This window comes from Aulonocara stuartgranti (genome assembly GCF_965226115.1).
Source record: "Aulonocara stuartgranti genome assembly, chromosome: 12".
In the NCBI taxonomy this organism is placed as follows: domain Eukaryota; kingdom Metazoa; phylum Chordata; class Actinopteri; order Cichliformes; family Cichlidae; genus Aulonocara; species Aulonocara stuartgranti.
The window spans coordinates 25,773,724-25,791,679 of NC_138948.1; the positions used below are offsets into that span (position 1 = coordinate 25,773,724).

The 17,956-nt window shown below is 38.8% G+C and overlaps 2 protein-coding genes across 3 annotated transcripts; both read left to right on the plus strand.

The window, feature by feature from the left end:
- Window positions 1-735: 735 nt before the first annotated feature.
- ppp2r2aa (protein phosphatase 2, regulatory subunit B, alpha a) lies at window positions 736-11,461 on the plus strand. Of its 2 annotated transcripts, XM_082554678.1 has the most exons (10): window positions 736-1,197; window positions 1,577-1,654; window positions 2,900-2,997; window positions 3,194-3,359; window positions 3,496-3,608; window positions 4,345-4,522; window positions 6,114-6,278; window positions 7,096-7,265; window positions 7,449-7,540; window positions 7,873-11,461. In XM_082554678.1, exons 1-10 carry the CDS (start codon window positions 1,191-1,193, stop codon window positions 8,150-8,152), a joined length of 1,347 nt encoding a protein of 448 aa, XP_082410804.1. In that variant the 5' UTR covers window positions 736-1,190; the 3' UTR covers window positions 8,153-11,461. The 2 variants fall into 2 exon arrangements, with proteins under 2 accessions (XP_082410804.1, XP_082410803.1); XM_082554677.1 differs by lacking the exon at window positions 736-1,197 and having other exon boundaries at window positions 1,549-1,654.
- Window positions 11,462-13,350: 1,889 nt separating this feature from the next.
- Window positions 13,351-17,537, plus strand: bnip3la (BCL2 interacting protein 3 like a). Its single transcript, XM_082555844.1, has 6 exons — window positions 13,351-13,459; window positions 14,536-14,806; window positions 14,900-14,981; window positions 15,067-15,173; window positions 15,282-15,431; window positions 15,730-17,537. Exons 1-6 carry the CDS (start codon window positions 13,408-13,410, stop codon window positions 15,776-15,778), a joined length of 711 nt encoding a protein of 236 aa, XP_082411970.1. The 5' UTR covers window positions 13,351-13,407; the 3' UTR covers window positions 15,779-17,537.
- Window positions 17,538-17,956: the final 419 nt, after the last annotated feature.

Genomic DNA, 17,956 nt, shown 5'->3' on the forward strand with positions numbered 1-17,956 from the left:
AATTTAGATGGCTGCCTTCCATCTGGGTGAACTGGTTTGAATAAAAGTCATTGCAGTAAACACGCTGAATCACCTTCATTGCATAGCCAGTTGATAGAGCTGAGTCATTGTTAATGAAAATCTTTTTTAACTTTGTTTTTCTGGATATGACAAATCACTTTTTTTCTGGTATAAACACTCTCAACTGTTCATGTGCCTTAAAGTACCAGGAAACGAAGGGAGGCATTGATAACATCATACACCTGAGCTTTTCCTTTGACAATAATTGTAAAACTAACTTTCTCACAGGGCCCTAGTAGATGTGATTAATTTTACTTGGAAGAAACGTTTTTTCCAGTTACGCTTACATTGACGAATAAGGTTCTGAACTGTCAGAGACATCCTGCTGAACAAATGTCTGTCAGATGCATCTATTGCAATTATTACTCAGTTTATTTCCCATTCAGTTGTAGTTTAACTCAGTGGAATCAGTGGGTCATCGTGCAATGACTACATTTAATAGGCAGTAAACAAGATAGTAACTCATAAAATGCACCCAATGTGGAATAACTTTTGTAGACGTTAAAACAAATAAAAAAAACCCCTCTAAAATTTATTAAGAAATCTGAATTTCTGTTTGAAACTTGGAGCTTTCGGACTCCACTTTCTAAATTCAGCATGCGAACGAGGTTAGTTCGATTTTTCTCACTGAAACAATGCACATGGGCGGGGTCTAATAGTTATACTTGGTTTTATATTTTAAAAACCTGGTTATTACCCTTTTTATGAATTTAAAGCGCAGTAAATCAAGTGACCTCGCGGTCTCCGCAGATAGGAAGATGACCAACGTCGCTGAGGGGTAGGTTTAAAATTTCGCGGCGCACCCTCTCGCCGCTCTCTGGTGACTGCTGAACGCCGCCCGCGTTTCGCCATTTTGAAAGTGCTGTAAGGAGGCAGAGGAGAGGGAACTCTCAAAGTAGAGTGCAAAGTCTACAAGCCAATAGTGGGCATTATTAATTACTTTGTGGAAAACAGTTCCGTGCTGTATAGCAGGGCCGAAGACTTTTGCTTACGTTCTTCAGAGTACCAAACAGCACTCCCGGCTTCATTCCTGCACTGCTCCTCGCTAGAACCTCCCAGCCGACCCGGGTCAGCACTGTTCCAGTCCAGGGCCCGAGCCCGCTTAGATACCCCTCTCCGAGTCGCTCACCATGGCAGGTAAAGCCACAGGGGAAAAGACTACCACAGTGCCTGGGGTTATTAATTAACAGGTGCTGACCTGTTTGACAACGATGATCTGTTTCTCTGTAATGTCATGTTTAACCAGCGCAAGCTAGCTAGCGAGCTAGGGTAATTCAAAGATGCCAGTGTAAGTCAGTGTTAGTGTTAAAGTGAGCGAGATTCTCCACAAACACACATCAAGTAGTTATCTGTGCCTATGAGTTTATAGCAGCAGTTGCAACGCAGTTACTGTGAATTTCCTTAAGGCCTCGTTGTCATATTGATGTTTTTAGCTAAGTTAGCTGCAGGCTAACGCGTGTAAAGTTGTCTCTCTTTAATGGTGGTGTGTCCAATCTTGGGGTCATGTTGTGTGCAGGGCCCGGTGGTGGGAGCAATGATGTGCAGTGGTGCTTCTCCCAAGTCAAAGGAGCAATAGATGACGACGTCGCTGAAGGTAAGTCCATGTGATAGTCACTGAACACTTGCTAGCCTGAGCTGCCAGGATCACCATCCTGTGCACGCTTGTTTTAGGCTTTGCTTCAAAGCGCTGCTGCCACACTTTATATTTGTGGTATTTCTAAATATGCAATGAAAAGTAATGCCTTCTTCTTCTTCTTTTTTCTTTTTTTTTTTATTTACAGTAATAATGGGTATAAGGGATCAGTGGTGTGGTATTGTAGTCCATTTGGTTTCTCACAGACTGACAACAATCTTCTATTTTTGGCATAATTGCTGCAAAATGTCAGCATTCACTATTTTCTCAGTTCACCCTGGGTATTAGTGGGGCATTACACAATGTTTACATAATTGGGAGAGAACTGCATGTTAGAATTGAAAAAGATTTTACCTCTGCCAGAGAAGAATCTTTAATAGGTGTTTCATATTTGTTAAAGAAGTAGCACTTAGGTTTGACTAATTACAGAGCTGTTTGAGTGGCCAAGTTAAAAGAAAACCTTTACCAGCTAATTATTTCCGAACTAAAGGAAAACTCAAAGCACCAAAAGTGTGTTTACAGTACATGGTGGCCGTATTTATGCATTAAGGGCTACACATTTGTTTACAGTAAGCTTTGTCTGGGAACATGTATAAATGAGAGCCTCTCCTTGTGTCAATACATAGGAGTACATGGGCTCAAAACACAACACTCCAGTAACGTTTTTATTAGTTTCCTGTAAAAAAGGATTCGCCTTCAGTCTGTCTGCTATTGTTTTATGGGGTTGCATGGAGTCGGGTCGTATCAGGCGCACACTGTCGATGTTAACGACTGCACTAACTCAGAATAGTGCCAGTGTGTAAGCGGGGATTGATTGTTGTATTGTAGGACTTTGTGAGAATGGTTCTCTTTGAAAAGTGCTAAATAGCTGAAGATGGAAACTTTTTTTCTGTTCTTTTTTCCTTTGTGTCCTAAGATTGTTGAGTGTGTGTGTATAAATATGTGTGCGTCATTGCTGTGTTGTGTTTTCACCATGGTTGACATGATTTTCACCCCTCACAGGTGGGCTGCTGAGGCATTTTGTAAATCACTTCCCATTGAAAGGCAATGAATCGTTTAGACAGCAAAAGCCTCGTAAAACACTCAGTGTTATTGCAGTAAACCTGTCTCAGATTGACAATAGCGTTCATCAGAAACTCTGGCAGAAAATGTGTGGTTATTTATATTTGACGCTAGTCTCATTTTTGCAATTTTTATTATTGACAGCCGATATCATATCCACTGTTGAATTTAACCAATCTGGAGAGCTACTTGCAACTGGGGACAAGGGGGGTCGTGTTGTCATCTTTCAGCAGGAGCAAGAGGTATGTTTTAGTGACACATAGGAACAGTAATTATTTTTAACATTTGATTCATAATACTCCAAAGCAGGTAGGTCATCAAACTCAGTTTATATAACACAAAGGTGTACAGGTACAATGTTTCTAATGATCTTGACCCGAGACATTGAATCTTGGTTTCATAACACTTGAACTTTTGTTTGATCTGTTTTGTATTTAGAGTAAGAATAAGCTTCAGTGCCGAGGAGAGTACAATGTTTACAGCACCTTCCAGAGCCACGAGCCTGAGTTTGACTACCTGAAAAGTCTTGAGATTGAGGAGAAGATCAACAAGATTCGATGGTTGCCTCAGAAGAATGCAGCACATTTTCTTTTGTCAACAAATGGTTTGTAAATTACTTTCTTTTTGAGTAAATTCTTTTGCTGTAGTAAATGTGAACTTTTGTTACGCCATCTACTGCCTTATATGGGAGTAAATATAACTCAATGACTCTCATGATCTTTGCTCTTTCTCATTGTTAGACAAAACCATAAAGCTGTGGAAAATTAGTGAGCGTGACAAAAGACCAGAGGGCTACAATTTGAAGGAAGAAGATGGGCAATACAGAGATCCCAACACTGTCACTACACTACGGGTGTGTATAACTGGCTTTATTACAGCCCAGATCTTTTCTTTTTGTTACATTGTTAGCCAAAACTGAGATCCTTTGCTTACTTTCCATTCATTTATAATAAGTAGATCAAGAAAATTAACAACAAATTAAATATGTTGAGTCTGGTTAGTAATTTACATCTGAATTAATTGGAATAAATGTTAATCATTTCTTTTCCGTGTTTCCTTCCACTCATTACAAAACTGTCCGTTCTATTTTGATTGAGACGTTGACTTATCTTATGAGCAAGTAAACAGATGGAACTAATAAAATTACCAATCTGTTCCTGCAATTACTGCAGTGCTGCAGTTGATGTAATGTCTGCTTTATTCACCTTTAATTTTCACAGACACCCCCCCCCCCCTTTTTTTTCTCCTTGTCCTTACTGAATGGTTTCCAAATATAGACTCAGTTCAACAGGTTTGCCTTTATACTGAGGCAAGGCCTTTTATTTGTTTGTTTAAAGAGCAGGTAACTGTCCCCATCTTAAAAATGGGAAAATCTATGTACATTTTCACCTACATCTTTGTGCCTCTTTACCAGGGTAAGAAAAATAATTTGGACACTTTTTAATGTTTTTTTTTTTTTTTTCTTTTTCTAGTGTGAAATTTGTTTTGTAACATGCCTGTGTGGATATATTAGAGGTAAAACAGAGGTCATAAAATCTACTGCATCTCCCATTAAAGAAATATAAAAACAGCCCCACTTTTGTTTTCAGGTACCAGTATTCAGGCCCATGGACTTGATGGTGGAAGCCAGTCCTAGACGAGTGTTCGCCAACGCGCACACATACCACATCAACTCCATCTCAGTCAACAGCGATTGTGAGACCTACTTGTCTGCTGATGACCTGCGCGTTAACCTCTGGCATCTGGAGATCACTGATCGCAGCTTTAGTATCCTTTCATTCTTTAATTCCATAAAGTACTGCAATAATATAAAATTATTTTGTCAGTGTTTTGTCTTATTTATTCCCAGTTTTATCATTTTTCAAAGGAGCGTAAGCCAGGGAGAGAACTTAAAAAAAAATGTATGTGAATGGTATGTGAAATAATGAATGATATGTTGTGGTTAGTTTTAAGCCTTTGTTTGAAGAGATGCCTGATTTATTAATCCTGTTCACCTGCTCACCCCGTGTCAGTCAAATTAGACAAAGACTATGTCTTACTTAGCAACAAATAAAACATGATTCATGTATTTTTATAGGGCATATAAACAATTCTTTGCCTGATATTTAAAAATGTACATACTGTGTTTACAGGCAGACTGGACAAGAGCAAAAAATGATATTCACTGGTGTCTATTTAATCTGTAGCACAGTGTCATTATTTATACTACCACCAGATGTCCCCAAAGCGTGGGATGTTTAACTGGGTGCCTCTAACATGGTCTAAAAAATCACCTCCTACATCCTATGTTAATAATTTCACCCCATGAGTTCTTACTGCGTTGTTCTATGTAGGACAGCGGTCCCCAACCTTTTTTGCGCCACGGACCGGTTTATGCCTGACAATATTTTCACGGACCGGCCTTTAAGGTGTCGCGGATAAATACAACAAAATAAAAGTAGTACCGGTACCGAAAAAAAGATTTATTCATAACACATGTGAAAAGACCCAGGAAAACCAAGTTAACGATAAAAACGATAACAAAATAATGCTGAAAACCGATAAAAACCCTGAAAACCATACATTTTACACCTGAGCCTCTACTCTCGTGGCCCGGTACCAAACGACTCACGTACCGGTCCGAGGCCCGGGGGTTGGGGACCGCTGATGAAGGCTGTATAAACAAAGACGAACCAGAGTTAGATACAAAGTGGAATCATGTTTTTCTTGAATTGAGATTAGTTGCTCGTTTGGGCCGCTCATATCTTCTCTTCATGCTGGAAGATTGATGCAGTGCAACCCCTGCCTTTTATTAAGGATTGCGTCAACTGATGTAAAACACTTGAACCGGAGAAAGAATTAATGCAAACTAAATTATGTTAAATGGTTTTATCACTGTTGGCTCATGAGGTCAGAGGTCATCTGTAAGATTAATGTAGCTGTTAAAAGTTGAAAACACATGAGCATGAAATGGAAAGTATTCACAAGTGAATAACATCTACATGATTTGGGGCACTTTTGTGCTAGTGAGCAGATATCTGTGGCAAAACCTTTTCCATGTGCCAGTCACTGTTTTAAAAAAATAAAAAAATAAAAATCATAGTGAATTTGATGATCTGTGATTTCAGTGTCTCATAGTGGCAATAGCAGTTTTTATTTTCCTCTGCGCACAGACTGTTTACCTGCAAGCAGTAAAGCCTGCTTAGATGGGTTCTTCAAACTGAGAACATGACTCTGTGAATAATAATAATACTACTACCAATTAATTTTATTTCTGAAAGATTTTTAAGTTGCTGAAATGTCTGTTCAGGTTTTTTTATTTGCTTGTTGGGGTTTTTGGGTTTGTTTGTTTGTTTTTACCTTAACCTCACCTCTTCAGATATTGTTGACATTAAGCCGGCCAATATGGAGGATTTAACAGAGGTGATCACAGCGGCCGAGTTCCATCCCAACCAATGCAACACTTTTGTCTACAGCAGCAGCAAGGGCACGATCCGCCTGTGTGACATGAGGGCAGCAGCGCTATGCGACAGCCACGCCAAACGTAAGGCGGTCTCTTTTTGTGTTTCTGTAGCTCTTTGACTGTGTGTCTCCTCAAAGATTGATGGGAGGCTCTTATTGAGCCTATCAGTGTAACACTCGATTAATCAGCTGCAGTTATAAAGTTACTCTTGCTATGGACGGTGGCTGACTGGACTAGTGCAGTGTGCTTGAACAAAGCTGACGGTTTGTTGAGAAGAAGACTTGACAAGTGAAAAGTTGCACTGTCGTGAGAGCCTTTTCTTAAAATGAAACAAAGCTGACGTCTTACATGTTGTTTTCTGAAAATATTTTCTTCGATTTTATAACAAAAAAGAAATTGAACAACAAATTGCTTCTCCAATTCTATACAATTCACATGGTAACATAAAATTCACAAATTCACCTAAGAAATAGAAGATCCTTAGAAGATCCTACTTAGTTTCCCATCTACCACATTATGAAGTATCCAGGCCATGTGGGTCTTAGTGCATGAGGCTATAAAAGAAGATTTACACACTCTGCTTCCTGCTCACAGCATAGAAAACATAGCGCACGTACGTATAAATTGGTACCTGCTAAGCCAAATTGTTCAGAACAGTCAGAATGGTGACCCTTATTCATAACGCATATCAAAAGATAAGCGGAAAGGCTTTGTTACTTTTATGCTTTATTTCTGTGTTTATATAACCAGATTTGAAATTCAGTATCTTTTACAAAGTTGTTGTTATGTAAAGAAAGTTTCAGGGCTTACTTTAAAACAACTCGACCACTGTAAAAATTATTGTTGTTCTTCCAGTCATTGACGCTGAAATGCATGTGTTTGTTCTTCATTTTTTAAGTGTTTGAAGAGCCTGAAGATCCAAACAATCGTTCCTTCTTTTCTGAAATCATCTCATCCATCTCTGATGTAAAGTTCAGCCATAGTGGACGCTACATGATGACCCGGGACTACCTGTCTGTCAAAATTTGGGATCTCAATATGGAGTCGCGACCAGTAGAGACATATCAGGTCTGTAAATTATGCCAACACAAAAATACTGTTCCAGTTTCTGCATTACTTTTCTTCCTGTAAGGCTAGATTGATTCTAGCAGGTTCCGTCCATCCACGTGATTAAAGTGTAAATGTTGTTTTTGCTTTTGCACAGTTGTTGATGGAAACTCTGTATATTTCCTCATTGCTTTCTTTAAATAGGTGCATGAATATCTCAGGAGCAAGTTGTGTTCACTCTATGAGAATGATTGCATCTTCGATAAGTTTGAATGCTGTTGGAATGGGAACGACAGGTAAGCACTCATTCCGTGGCTTCCTTTTTTTTTTTTTTTTTTTTCTGCAGCTGTCCTGGACAAACAAAATACATGCGTGCATGACACACGCAGAGCGTTAGGGAATACTCCTTTTCTGACGTCACTGAACCCAGAAACGCAGGCCTTATCACTTACTGCAGTTATCTGCTCGGTGCAGACCATAATGTGGCTCATAATTTGGTTTGGGTGGGTGGTGAAGTGGTATAATTGGCTCATGACAGACGACAGGATTTAATGTCCATACTTGAAAAGGATTGTGTTTGCCAGTAACGTTAAGGCTACTCGCTGACTCACACCTTGTTTACCTACAGTGTTGTGATGACGGGTTCCTACAACAACTTCTTCAGGATGTTTGATCGAGGATACCAGCAGGACATGACCCTAGAGGCGTCGCGGGAAAACAGCAAGCCGCGATCGGTCTTGAAACCTCGCAAAGTAAGCACAGGTGGGAAGCGCAAAAAGGATGAGATCAGTGTAGACAGTCTGGACTTTAACAAGAAGATCCTCCACACTGCCTGGCATCCTCTGGACAACATCATTGCTGTGGCCACAACCAACAATCTGTACATATTCCAGGACAAGCTGAACTAGCATTTGTTGAAGCACTGAGGTCCCAGTTTCTGCTTGAGCGCCGCTGCTCTGATATACAAATATGAACAATAGCTGTCTGTTTTTGGCTAAATCCCTCTTGATGAGCTGCCCTTGGCATATGCCAAGAACTGCTATGTCAACAGTGGCATGAACACAGTACACCCAAGTAGGCCATCACAAGCCCATTTTCTATTTGTATTGCAAATATGAACATGTAGGGGTTTTTTTGTTTGGTTTTTTTTGTTTGGTTTTTTAAGATCTGAGTCATACAGTGGGATTTAGTGTCATGGGTTTTCTCTGGTTGGAGCACTCCAGTCATCAAGCTACAAATTGCAACTCCACTACATCCCAAACCAAAGGGAAATCTGTTCATACACACGTTTGGTTTGTTTGTTTGATTCTTCTTTTGTGCCATGGTTCATCTGTGTCTCATAGCCACTAGTTATTAGATTATTGTAGCTATTGTGTCTCATTAGTTTTCTGTTGCTCTCATATCATTCAGTCACCACTGGCCTGAAACACTGGTAATGCAAACTGTCGACACTCCATATTTTCACAGTATTTGTCCATTTGCCAAGTTCACTCACCACTTTCTTGCCAATATACAGTATGATTATGCAGTTAAAGGACTCGTTTAGTGTTTTAACCTTTTTTATGGTTCTATGATTATAGCGTACAGCCTGCATTACTGCAAACATCTGTCCACAGTGTGCAAGATTTAATATTGGATCAGATTTTGACCTTTTAAGACAGCCACTAGTTTACAGTCATTAATATTAACAAAGTCTGCTTCATTTATACCTTTATAGTGAACTTGTTGCTGTTGATTAAATCAGGAAAACTGTTTTCATACTGTAACATTTACCATTTAACAATGGAGACTAAATTCTGTCTCTTTTTTTTTTTTTTCTTTTTCAAGTACAAGAAATAACAAAGAACCTGGTTTTTCAAGCTGCACTGAAACCTGAATATATATCCTGTTCCAATCTCGAGCCACTCTCTAAACAACAAGCTGACTTTCATGTTGTATTGATGTGGACAATGGTTTATAGTAATAAAAAATATAATTCCAGTTAATAGCCCACGGCTTTAGAAATGCTGGCGCAGTCGTGCAAAATGCACACACACATTTTTCAGGTATTGTGGTTTTATTATGGCTAATTATGCCAAAGTAACCAGTCCTATACTCACTCTGAAGCTACACTCAATTGAAGCCGTTTTGCAGAGAGTAAGCCCCCTTGTCTGACCTCGTCACCCTTGCAAACAATAGCTCAGGACAAAAGGACATATATAACTGTAACACACACACACACACACACACTCACACTAGGAAGGGTGTGTGTATAATGGCATTATGTGGCCTGTGGCAACAAAACTAAGTTCTGCTGCCAGCTCTCCCGCTATTTTGTTTGCAGGTTGACCCATGGCTTTACCCTCTGTATCTACTTTCTGTTTGTACACTTTTTTTTTTTAATATAATGACATTTTGTACTGTACCTGTTTAAAAATAGATTAATCACTATAGTTGATTTATTTTTGTATAAATTAAGGCAATAGGATTACAGTCTGATCACTGTAGTTTCTTTAGCTGTCTGTCTCAGATTGATTGTAGATGGAAGGTTCCTTGACAGTTGGGTAGCTGTTTTTTTGTTTTTGTTTTGTTTTTTGACATACGACTTGGGGACATTTTTTCTCATCCTGGAAGTTTGAAAACTTAAAGAAGCTTTTTCAGGTCTCAGTATCTTTTGAAGTTGTAAGCATTATAATTCTAACTTTTTGGGGGGGGGGCACACTGTGCATGTAGAGCTTATTTGGATGCCTCAGAGTTGGTTTCTAAAATAATTTGGATCTTAATATTCCACTTACGTGCCATAGTTTTTGATTTATTTTATTTGGCTGTGAAAGAATAGGCCCTTCTGGGTCTCTATTTGAAAGGCATTTTAATCAATGTTTATTGCTTAAAACTGTTTAGTCAACTTCTCTAAAGTTACTGATTTAGATTTATGAAAATGTCTCCTCTCTCCTGTGAAGCATGTGTCGCTTTGCTATACAGGCTTGTTTATTTATCAAGGAGAAATTGTGAAGCACTCAGTTTGCCGATGATTGTTATATGGCAGGGTAGTTAATGAGACATCAGGTGTAAGTGTTGTTAATATTAGCTGCACTGGGAAACCTAATGAAAGCTGAGCTGTCACTAAGTTGTTTGTCCTGTTGTTTTTCTTCTATTGAAAGTCAAATGTCATATCAGGAAGAAGATTTAATCTGTTGATGTGCAAACAACTTGATTATAGCACAATTTGTCCGCTTCATGATTTAAGCCATTAAATCAGGGAATGAAGCGTCTTGGTCCACTGGATGGTATTTGTTTCAGTTCGTGTGTTACTTTTATTTTAGAGAACGGATATCCAATCGCTAGAATGACAACAAAATAACCACCCATGTCCATACGGTGGTGTTAAACTACTGTTTTGTGTGTGTGTGTGTGTGTGTGTGTGTGTGTGTGTGTGTGTGTGTGTGTGTGTGTGTGTGTGTGTGTGTCTGTCTCACTCAGGGCTCTGGGTAATGTCTACTAGTGCTGAGGTATTTCACTAATCTTTCTTTTTCCCCTCACACTGTGTGAGGGTCATTTGTGTCATACAGCTCCAGTCACTTGAATAAACCTTCATAATGTGCCCATTCCCAAGTCAAGGATCCCATAAATTAACACATAATTACAGTAGCTATTTTTCATAACTGTGGTTTAAATCATGATGATATTCAAAGGAACCCTATTGCCTTTCTTAGAGCATTAAGAATAAATGAGATAATCAAGTCATGTTTCTTGAAATTTATGATGTGCCAGACAGGTGACTGCTCAGGGGAATTTACCGCTGCTCTTGATCAAAACGTACCTTCAAGAAAGCAGCTTTTCAGGACTCAAGACAAAAACTGCCTTATTTAAAGGTAGCTCATAACTTTTTCTTTTTTTAAAAAATAAAATCAAACATATGTAATGGCTTTTGAACAACACCCTGGGAAACCAAACCTTCCCTACTTGTTGTCTGGAGTTGTAAGGTTTTCTCAGTTGCAGCAGTGTATTATACATGTCTGATATATTACAGGAGTTAAAACAAATTGCACTTTTACCTTTGTGAATTTCATTAATTTGTATGTTCTGTTTCTTTAAAATGGCCTCTTGAATAAAGATTGTAAGAGTTTGGTGATCTATGGGGTGGGGGGGCTACAAAGGGTTCAGTGTACAGCTATGTCCTTGTCACATGGAATAAAGTACAATTTAGATGAAAAATAATAAAGAATTTTCAACCTGAATTCTGAATGTAATGACTGTTGTTTTTTGTTGTCGTTTTTTTTTTTATTTTGGATTAGACACTGAGGGCATTTCAGGATTCTGTAAGGCTTTTAAATGCTAAACTAAGCTTTGCATGTTGTCTTAAAAAAGACTACACCTTTCCTCTTATTTTAAATAAATTATCTTTTTAATAATAATTTTTTTAAAAAGCTTTTAAGAACAAAGCTGTTACTTCAAAAAACATTTTTCAATTGGAAAGATGTGAGATGAATGTCTGCATACCTGATCTAAGGATTACACACCTCTGATGAGTTGCTATTGTATTATATATTATTTTCTCTATTGGTGTGAAGTTTAATGAAAACAGCATGAAACTGCTTTCTCTACCTCAGCGATGTCAAACTCCTTTTACATCATGGGCAACGTATACTCCACTTTACACTGACACAAAGGGAAGTTTCAAAGAACTCTAGCTACACATTTAATCCCCCAAATATCTTAATATAAGAAAAAGGCAGGTAATTTCAGAACATCCCACTTTTTCTGCAAGGTAGTATATAATAGAATTACTGTCCCGTAATTATAAACCAAAGAAAAAGGACTGAAAATGCATTTTTTTTAAAAAACAAACCCAAACATCTATATTAGTAATTACCTTTGTGTGTTATGAATGGCCATGGGTCTTTACAAATAGAAAAAGCTGTAAAACTTAAATGTGAATACAGTTAATATTTGTTCTCCTTGTTCCAAGGCCGCCCAGCGGGCGAATTAGTCTTTACCGGGCCTTATGTTTGAAAAGTATATAAAAACACGCCAATCCCAATCCTCAATGTGTCCTATAGATTCATCCCTTTCTAATTAATACCAGACCTATTTTCTGCCCACGTTAATATTCCAGACATGTAACCCAGCAGTTATTTGAAGGTTTACCAGTGGTCAGGGGCAGATCTACTGTGGTGGCATGTGCCACCCTAAAATAAACTCTTGCCACCCCTACTGCCACCCTAATTTTGCATATGGCAGTGATGTTTATTAAAATAAGCTAGCATTAAGACTTTAAGCCTAGCCGCATTTAACCTTGAATATAAATTCTAAACCTAAATATACTGCATAATATTACATCAAAACATGTAATAGCATCAATAGCTTTGTTTCTTGTTTTCAGTAGGAACAGACAGTGCAGATTTCTGACATTTTGTGTAAATTTAGTCATGTAAAATGTTATTATTTCTAAGTTAGACTTGTATTTCAAATTCATGTTGTGTAGCTTTCTGGATTTTATATTTATTGGGCTACATGCTTATTTGTCATATATGCCACACAGTGCATAAAATGTAACTGAAATGTTTAATTATTTGACCAATAAGAAAGTTAGAGACTTTAATTACTGGATTTGATGTATTTTAACGATATTTTGTACATATTATAGAGGCACCCAAACCCGCATATGCCATATGTGCATATGTGTAAAGAAATTGCTATTTCCATGCCACCCTGTAATTGGAGGCGACAGGACCAGCCTTATCAATGTTGTTAGTCTCATCTCAAACCTTCTAATGACTCAAGTGGCCAACACAGAACAAAACAAAACAAAAACGAAAAAACACCCCAAAAACCAACACAGTGCTTTATGATTTTACATCGGTTATAAATACACCGGATGCTATCAGAGAACTGATTTCTGTGTATACAGTGGGACTTCATTTTAGTAGAAATATTTTTTTACTTTCCCTCACGCCCAAAAAAGGAAAAAAGAAACATCTCTATTTTCTTAAATCTTGCAATTGTGTACATTATTCAAATCAGCTTTTAAATAACGTAACCAAAAGGTGGGGGGAAAAGTAAAACGCCATCTCTGATCTAGAGCCAGCCTTTGTTGTCTGTTTGGACTCTGGACAGATCTAGCGCCTGCGCACTTGGAAGTTTGTCTGCGTGTCATGTTGAATGCTAAAACAGGATAGTCAACATGTCCACCGCGACGGCTCAACAAAACAATAACGAAGAGCCCGGGCTTCAGGGTACGTACCGTCCTCGGGTTTTCCCGGCTCCACGTCGTAGTCGTTACTTTACATGTTCGTAATGGACGCTTGTGTGTGTGAAAAATACCGCTACTGCGAAGGTTTTATTGTAAAAGTTATATCGAGGGTGGAATTTCCTCGTCGACTGGGAGGGGCGGGGGTATGTTGTTTGACGTCACCTCAAATGAGCCAATAGCGTCTTAGAAAAGCTTTGATGGACGCGTTACTGGCCAATCATGTACAAAGATTGAAGCTAGGTGGGCTTCACTAGCAACGAAAACAACTTTGAGGCAAAACACTGAATATTTTGGGGGATTTTTGTGACTTCCTTTTTGTTAAATTATTATTTTCCTATAATGGGCCGTATATTTTTGTGTGGGCAAGCTACTTCTTTACTCAAAAGCCCTTTGCACTTTTGATTATACATCAAATCTAACCGAAGGCAGTGGTCGCAATTTTTACCCAACTGCATGCAGGCAAACAGCTAAAAACATTTAAAACAACACTTAAGGTGTGCTCGCACTTCAAGCGACTAAAGCGCCATCACATTAGCTCTCGGGATGTTCTTCGTCATGCGTGGCAGCACCACAGCTGGAACAGCGACATGTCTGGGCAAACTGTCTCACCGTGCGCTCTGTAGTTATGCAAGACCTCGCATGGGAGCAACACTGATGGCAAATGCTTCTGTAAATGTGCAATCTATTATTTTTATGTCCATCCGCGAACCAAACAAATACACCATGCTTTGTTTTCGGGAAAGGGCGTCTCACGCTGTCACGTTGTGCGCTCACGCAAACCCGCAGGCTCCGAGAGATTACGCAACACCCTTCCGTCTGCTGATTAAAAAAAAGAGTGCAGGCTGTTTATGGGGCAGTGGTACAAAGAAATGCGTGCCATCATGGATGCGGTGCACAGGCGGTTCATTTGAATTCGCAGAATCAGCGGTGCAGAAAATGTAGGTCAGCTGTTTCCATTTGAGGGTGTGTCTCTATGTGCTGTGTAATCAGCTGCGAGGTTTGTGCCTTATCACAGCAAGCTTACCTTCCTTGTGTCCTCTTGATCTTTATTTTACAAAGGGTCCTGGGTGGAGCTGGAGCTAAATGGGAATACAGGGGCCCAGGGGAGGCAGACCAACCTGCTAACACCACCTGCTGCAGACCAAATAAACGCAAATACTGGTATGAGTCAAACTCTGCAGACCTTGGAAGTGGTGCCTGAAAGTGATGAGACCCTAATTGGAGGACTAGAGCATGTGCCATCGTCCTCCTCTATCCACAACGGGGACATGGAAAAGATCCTCCTGGATGCACAACACGAATCCAGCCCAAGTAACTCCTCCTGCGATAGGTAGGAAGAAAAGTCATTTTTTGGTCTTCAAGGCCTTATATGTGTGTTTGTTATTGAGAAGTTTTTTTTCTTACTCCAAACATGTTGATTAAGCCCTCACAGGCCACCAAGTCCAGAGCAGGATGAGGGTCAGATTACATTTGATGTGGAAATGTCCAGCCCAAGAGGTAGTCAGGTAAAGCTATGTATTCAGCTCTAAAGTTTAAGACCCTTTAAAGTCTTTTTCATTGATCTAATCGCTTCATCTTTTATATTTGCAGTCAGAGGAAGATTGTGCAGAGAAGGACAGAGAGGAAGACATTTTGATGAACAAAGAAGTAGACTGGGTTGCTGACTGGTCGAGCAGACCTGAAAACATTCCACCAAAGTAACCAGGCTTTCAGAGCTACTTACTGATATGTCAGGAGACTGTCTTTAGCTGTGTTTTTCTTCTTTTCTTTTTTTTAATAACCTGTCATTTAATTTTTCCTATCAGAGAGTTCCACTTTAGGCACCCCCGACGTTCCGTTTCTCTAAGTATGAGAAAGAGTGGAGTCATGAAGAAAGGCGGCATCTTCTCTGCCGAGTTTCTCAAAGTCTTTATCCCTTCCTTACTCATCTCACACATCCTGGCTCTTGGGCTTGGGTAAGTCAAAAGTCACGCATCTCTACCATTGCTGAGCTTTTTGTTACACCAGCTGGAGTTTTCTCAAGTTGCCCTAATTATATGTTTGTCTGCAACAATCATATCTAGAAGTTATAGCCGTTCAAAGAGACAGCTTCCATGTTATGTTTATAAAGTGTATACCTTAATTTTAATCTATCACTTGTTATAAATGAGCATCATCATTTATCTAGTACTGTTGCAAAATATTATTGTTCTTTTCCTTTTTTCCAAACTGACTCAGTTTTGTTCCTTTTTTTTCCTTTTTCCTCTTTCCCAGAGTGTACATTGGGAAGAGAATTGCAACAGCCGCCACCAGCTCCTACTGAGTAGAAAATGAAGCAGTGCCTAGATGTTCTCCCTTCTCCAAGTCACTCAGCCATCCTCGTGTGGTCAAGCTCTCTCTCTGCATCTGTTGTACACCCGCACTTCCCTTCCGATCACCATTAAAAATTATATTGCATCGTAGATGTAGTCGTACACATGATGTAACCGTGGTTGCGCTCCATCAGATTTTGACCGAGGACAACACTGTACACACAGTTGTCACAAATTTGCATATATGCAGTAGGTAACAAAGTCTGTTCCACCTGAAAAGTATTCGTCGTCTGTTCGACTAAAAAATACGAGACAAGAGGATTTCAGATGAAGTTGCTTCAGGGTTTTAGTTTCTTTACTTGCCTTGTTGTTAAGTTACAAGAAATTGGACTGCGTCTGTCCTCTGTTGCCTTCGTAATTAATATCTGCAAGAAACTAATTAATCGGCTCTGGGAACAAAAGGGACTTGAATCGCCTTAACTTATTGAGCTTAACATTAGAGGTGCAGTGAAAGCGTGGTTGTAGTAGGGGGACGGGGTACTGCACTGTGGGATCAGTTTTTAAATTCCACACATTTTTAATAATAGAAGTTATATCTTTTTGACCGCAGAGGGTTTAAAAGCTTTTTTGTTCTGAAGGTTGGAAAGCGTAAACATTTATCTTGTATGTAGCTCCAGAATTTTACAGAAATAGTTGGAATATGCTATAATAGTGGCAACCTAAAGGCTGGAACGCAGTATACCAGGCCATATGCTATTTTTATTTGTTTTGTTGCCTACATATCTTCTTCTTTAACACATAATATAGCATCAGTGGCAAAGTGCCAAATTTGTATGCTTCACCACTGCACATCGGTGATTTATCTTGAGACTTTTTTTTTTTTTTTTACATTTTCTTATATGTTTAGGTATTTAAAGATGTAGATGTGAAAAATTAATTTAAGCTGTGATCTGCCCCTTGTAATAGATACTTTCCGACATTGTATAATCTGTTTATACAGTGATACTAATGCGTATTATATCTCATGCATCGTGGCAGTGTAAGTAATGTGTTTTTGCTGTCGTTTAATTGAAGCTTCAGTGGCAGAAAGGATCGCCACGGAGGAGGAAGAAGGGGTTTCTAGGGGTTCTCGTTTAAAAGTGTTATCAGATTTTAATCTGGATTTCACTGTACAGTAATTTCATCTAGCGTACAGTGTCTGTGTACCTTTTAAAGAAATTATTTTCTGGAGAAAATGCATGCATTTCTGTATATTGATGCTGATATGCTGACTGGATTATTCTGTCAGTGTCTGTAAATGGATCAGACCATAACAATATGGAAAAATTGGCTATAACTTACAGTATTGGCTGTTGGCTGTGTTGGTTTGGAAGCACTCGTACTAATTCCTAAACTGTGCATGTGAAAACAGATTTATGTACAGTTGATAAGTGTGCAATACTTGGAATTTTTGGAATATAAAGTTTGTACTGTATACAGTGGCTGATGTGAAAAAAAAATACAAAGGAAGTAAATAGAGATCCATAGAATTGAATTCATTTTTCAAGTATAAAAGGCACATATCATCATAATGGGCTTTCTGCACAGCTGAATAGTGAGCAGTGTGTTAAAACTTGAATGGACTTTGTACTGAATACAGAGGCTGAAACAAATGCAGCTGCTGTCTTTGGAAGTCATTTACATTTCATCACCATTAAACAAAGCACTCAGCGTAATAAGGATGAAAGTGAATGTGTGTGAATCCAAAATAAAATGTCTGTTGCTTCCTCATTTGTTGTTAGTAGTTCATTTAAAGAGGTTTCAGATGATCTTCATGAATGTGGACGTTTTAATTTTTATAAAAGATAGGGTTATAGTTGTGCTTTTTATTAGCATTTCTACTTTTTAGTGCACTGTTAATAACAGCGGTGAAGAAACACACTGTCAGATAGTTTGGAAGATGTCATACAGTATAAGGTCTGTAGATTTACTGTAAAGATGATAATTATTTTAATCCTTCCTGAATTTGTAAGTTTGCTCACTTACATAGAAATGGAAGGAACAAGGTAGTCGTCCAAGACGGTATGGTACATGGCCCCAGTGGCCCTTCAATGAGATAAAGTAATCCTGTACTGTCAGCAGAAACACAGCCCCAAACCATAATGTTCCCACCCCTGTACTTGACTGTGGGGTTGGTGTTCATTGGATCA

Coding starts and splice junctions, on each gene's coding strand:
- ppp2r2aa (XM_082554677.1), top strand. CDS start 1,564: ATGTTGTGTGCAGGGCCCGGTGGTGGGAGCAATGATGTGCAGTGGTGC. Junction 3,609..4,344: donor ACACTGTCACTACACTACGG/GTGTGTATAACT, acceptor TTTTGTTTTCAG/GTACCAGTATTCAGGCCCAT. Junction 6,279..7,095: donor ATGCGACAGCCACGCCAAAC/GTAAGGCGGTCT, acceptor TCATTTTTTAAG/TGTTTGAAGAGCCTGAAGAT.
- bnip3la (XM_082555844.1), top strand. CDS start 13,408: ATGTCCACCGCGACGGCTCAACAAAACAATAACGAAGAGCCCGGGCTT. Junction 14,807..14,899: donor AGTAACTCCTCCTGCGATAG/GTAGGAAGAAAA, acceptor ATGTTGATTAAG/CCCTCACAGGCCACCAAGTC. Junction 14,982..15,066: donor CCAGCCCAAGAGGTAGTCAG/GTAAAGCTATGT, acceptor TTATATTTGCAG/TCAGAGGAAGATTGTGCAGA.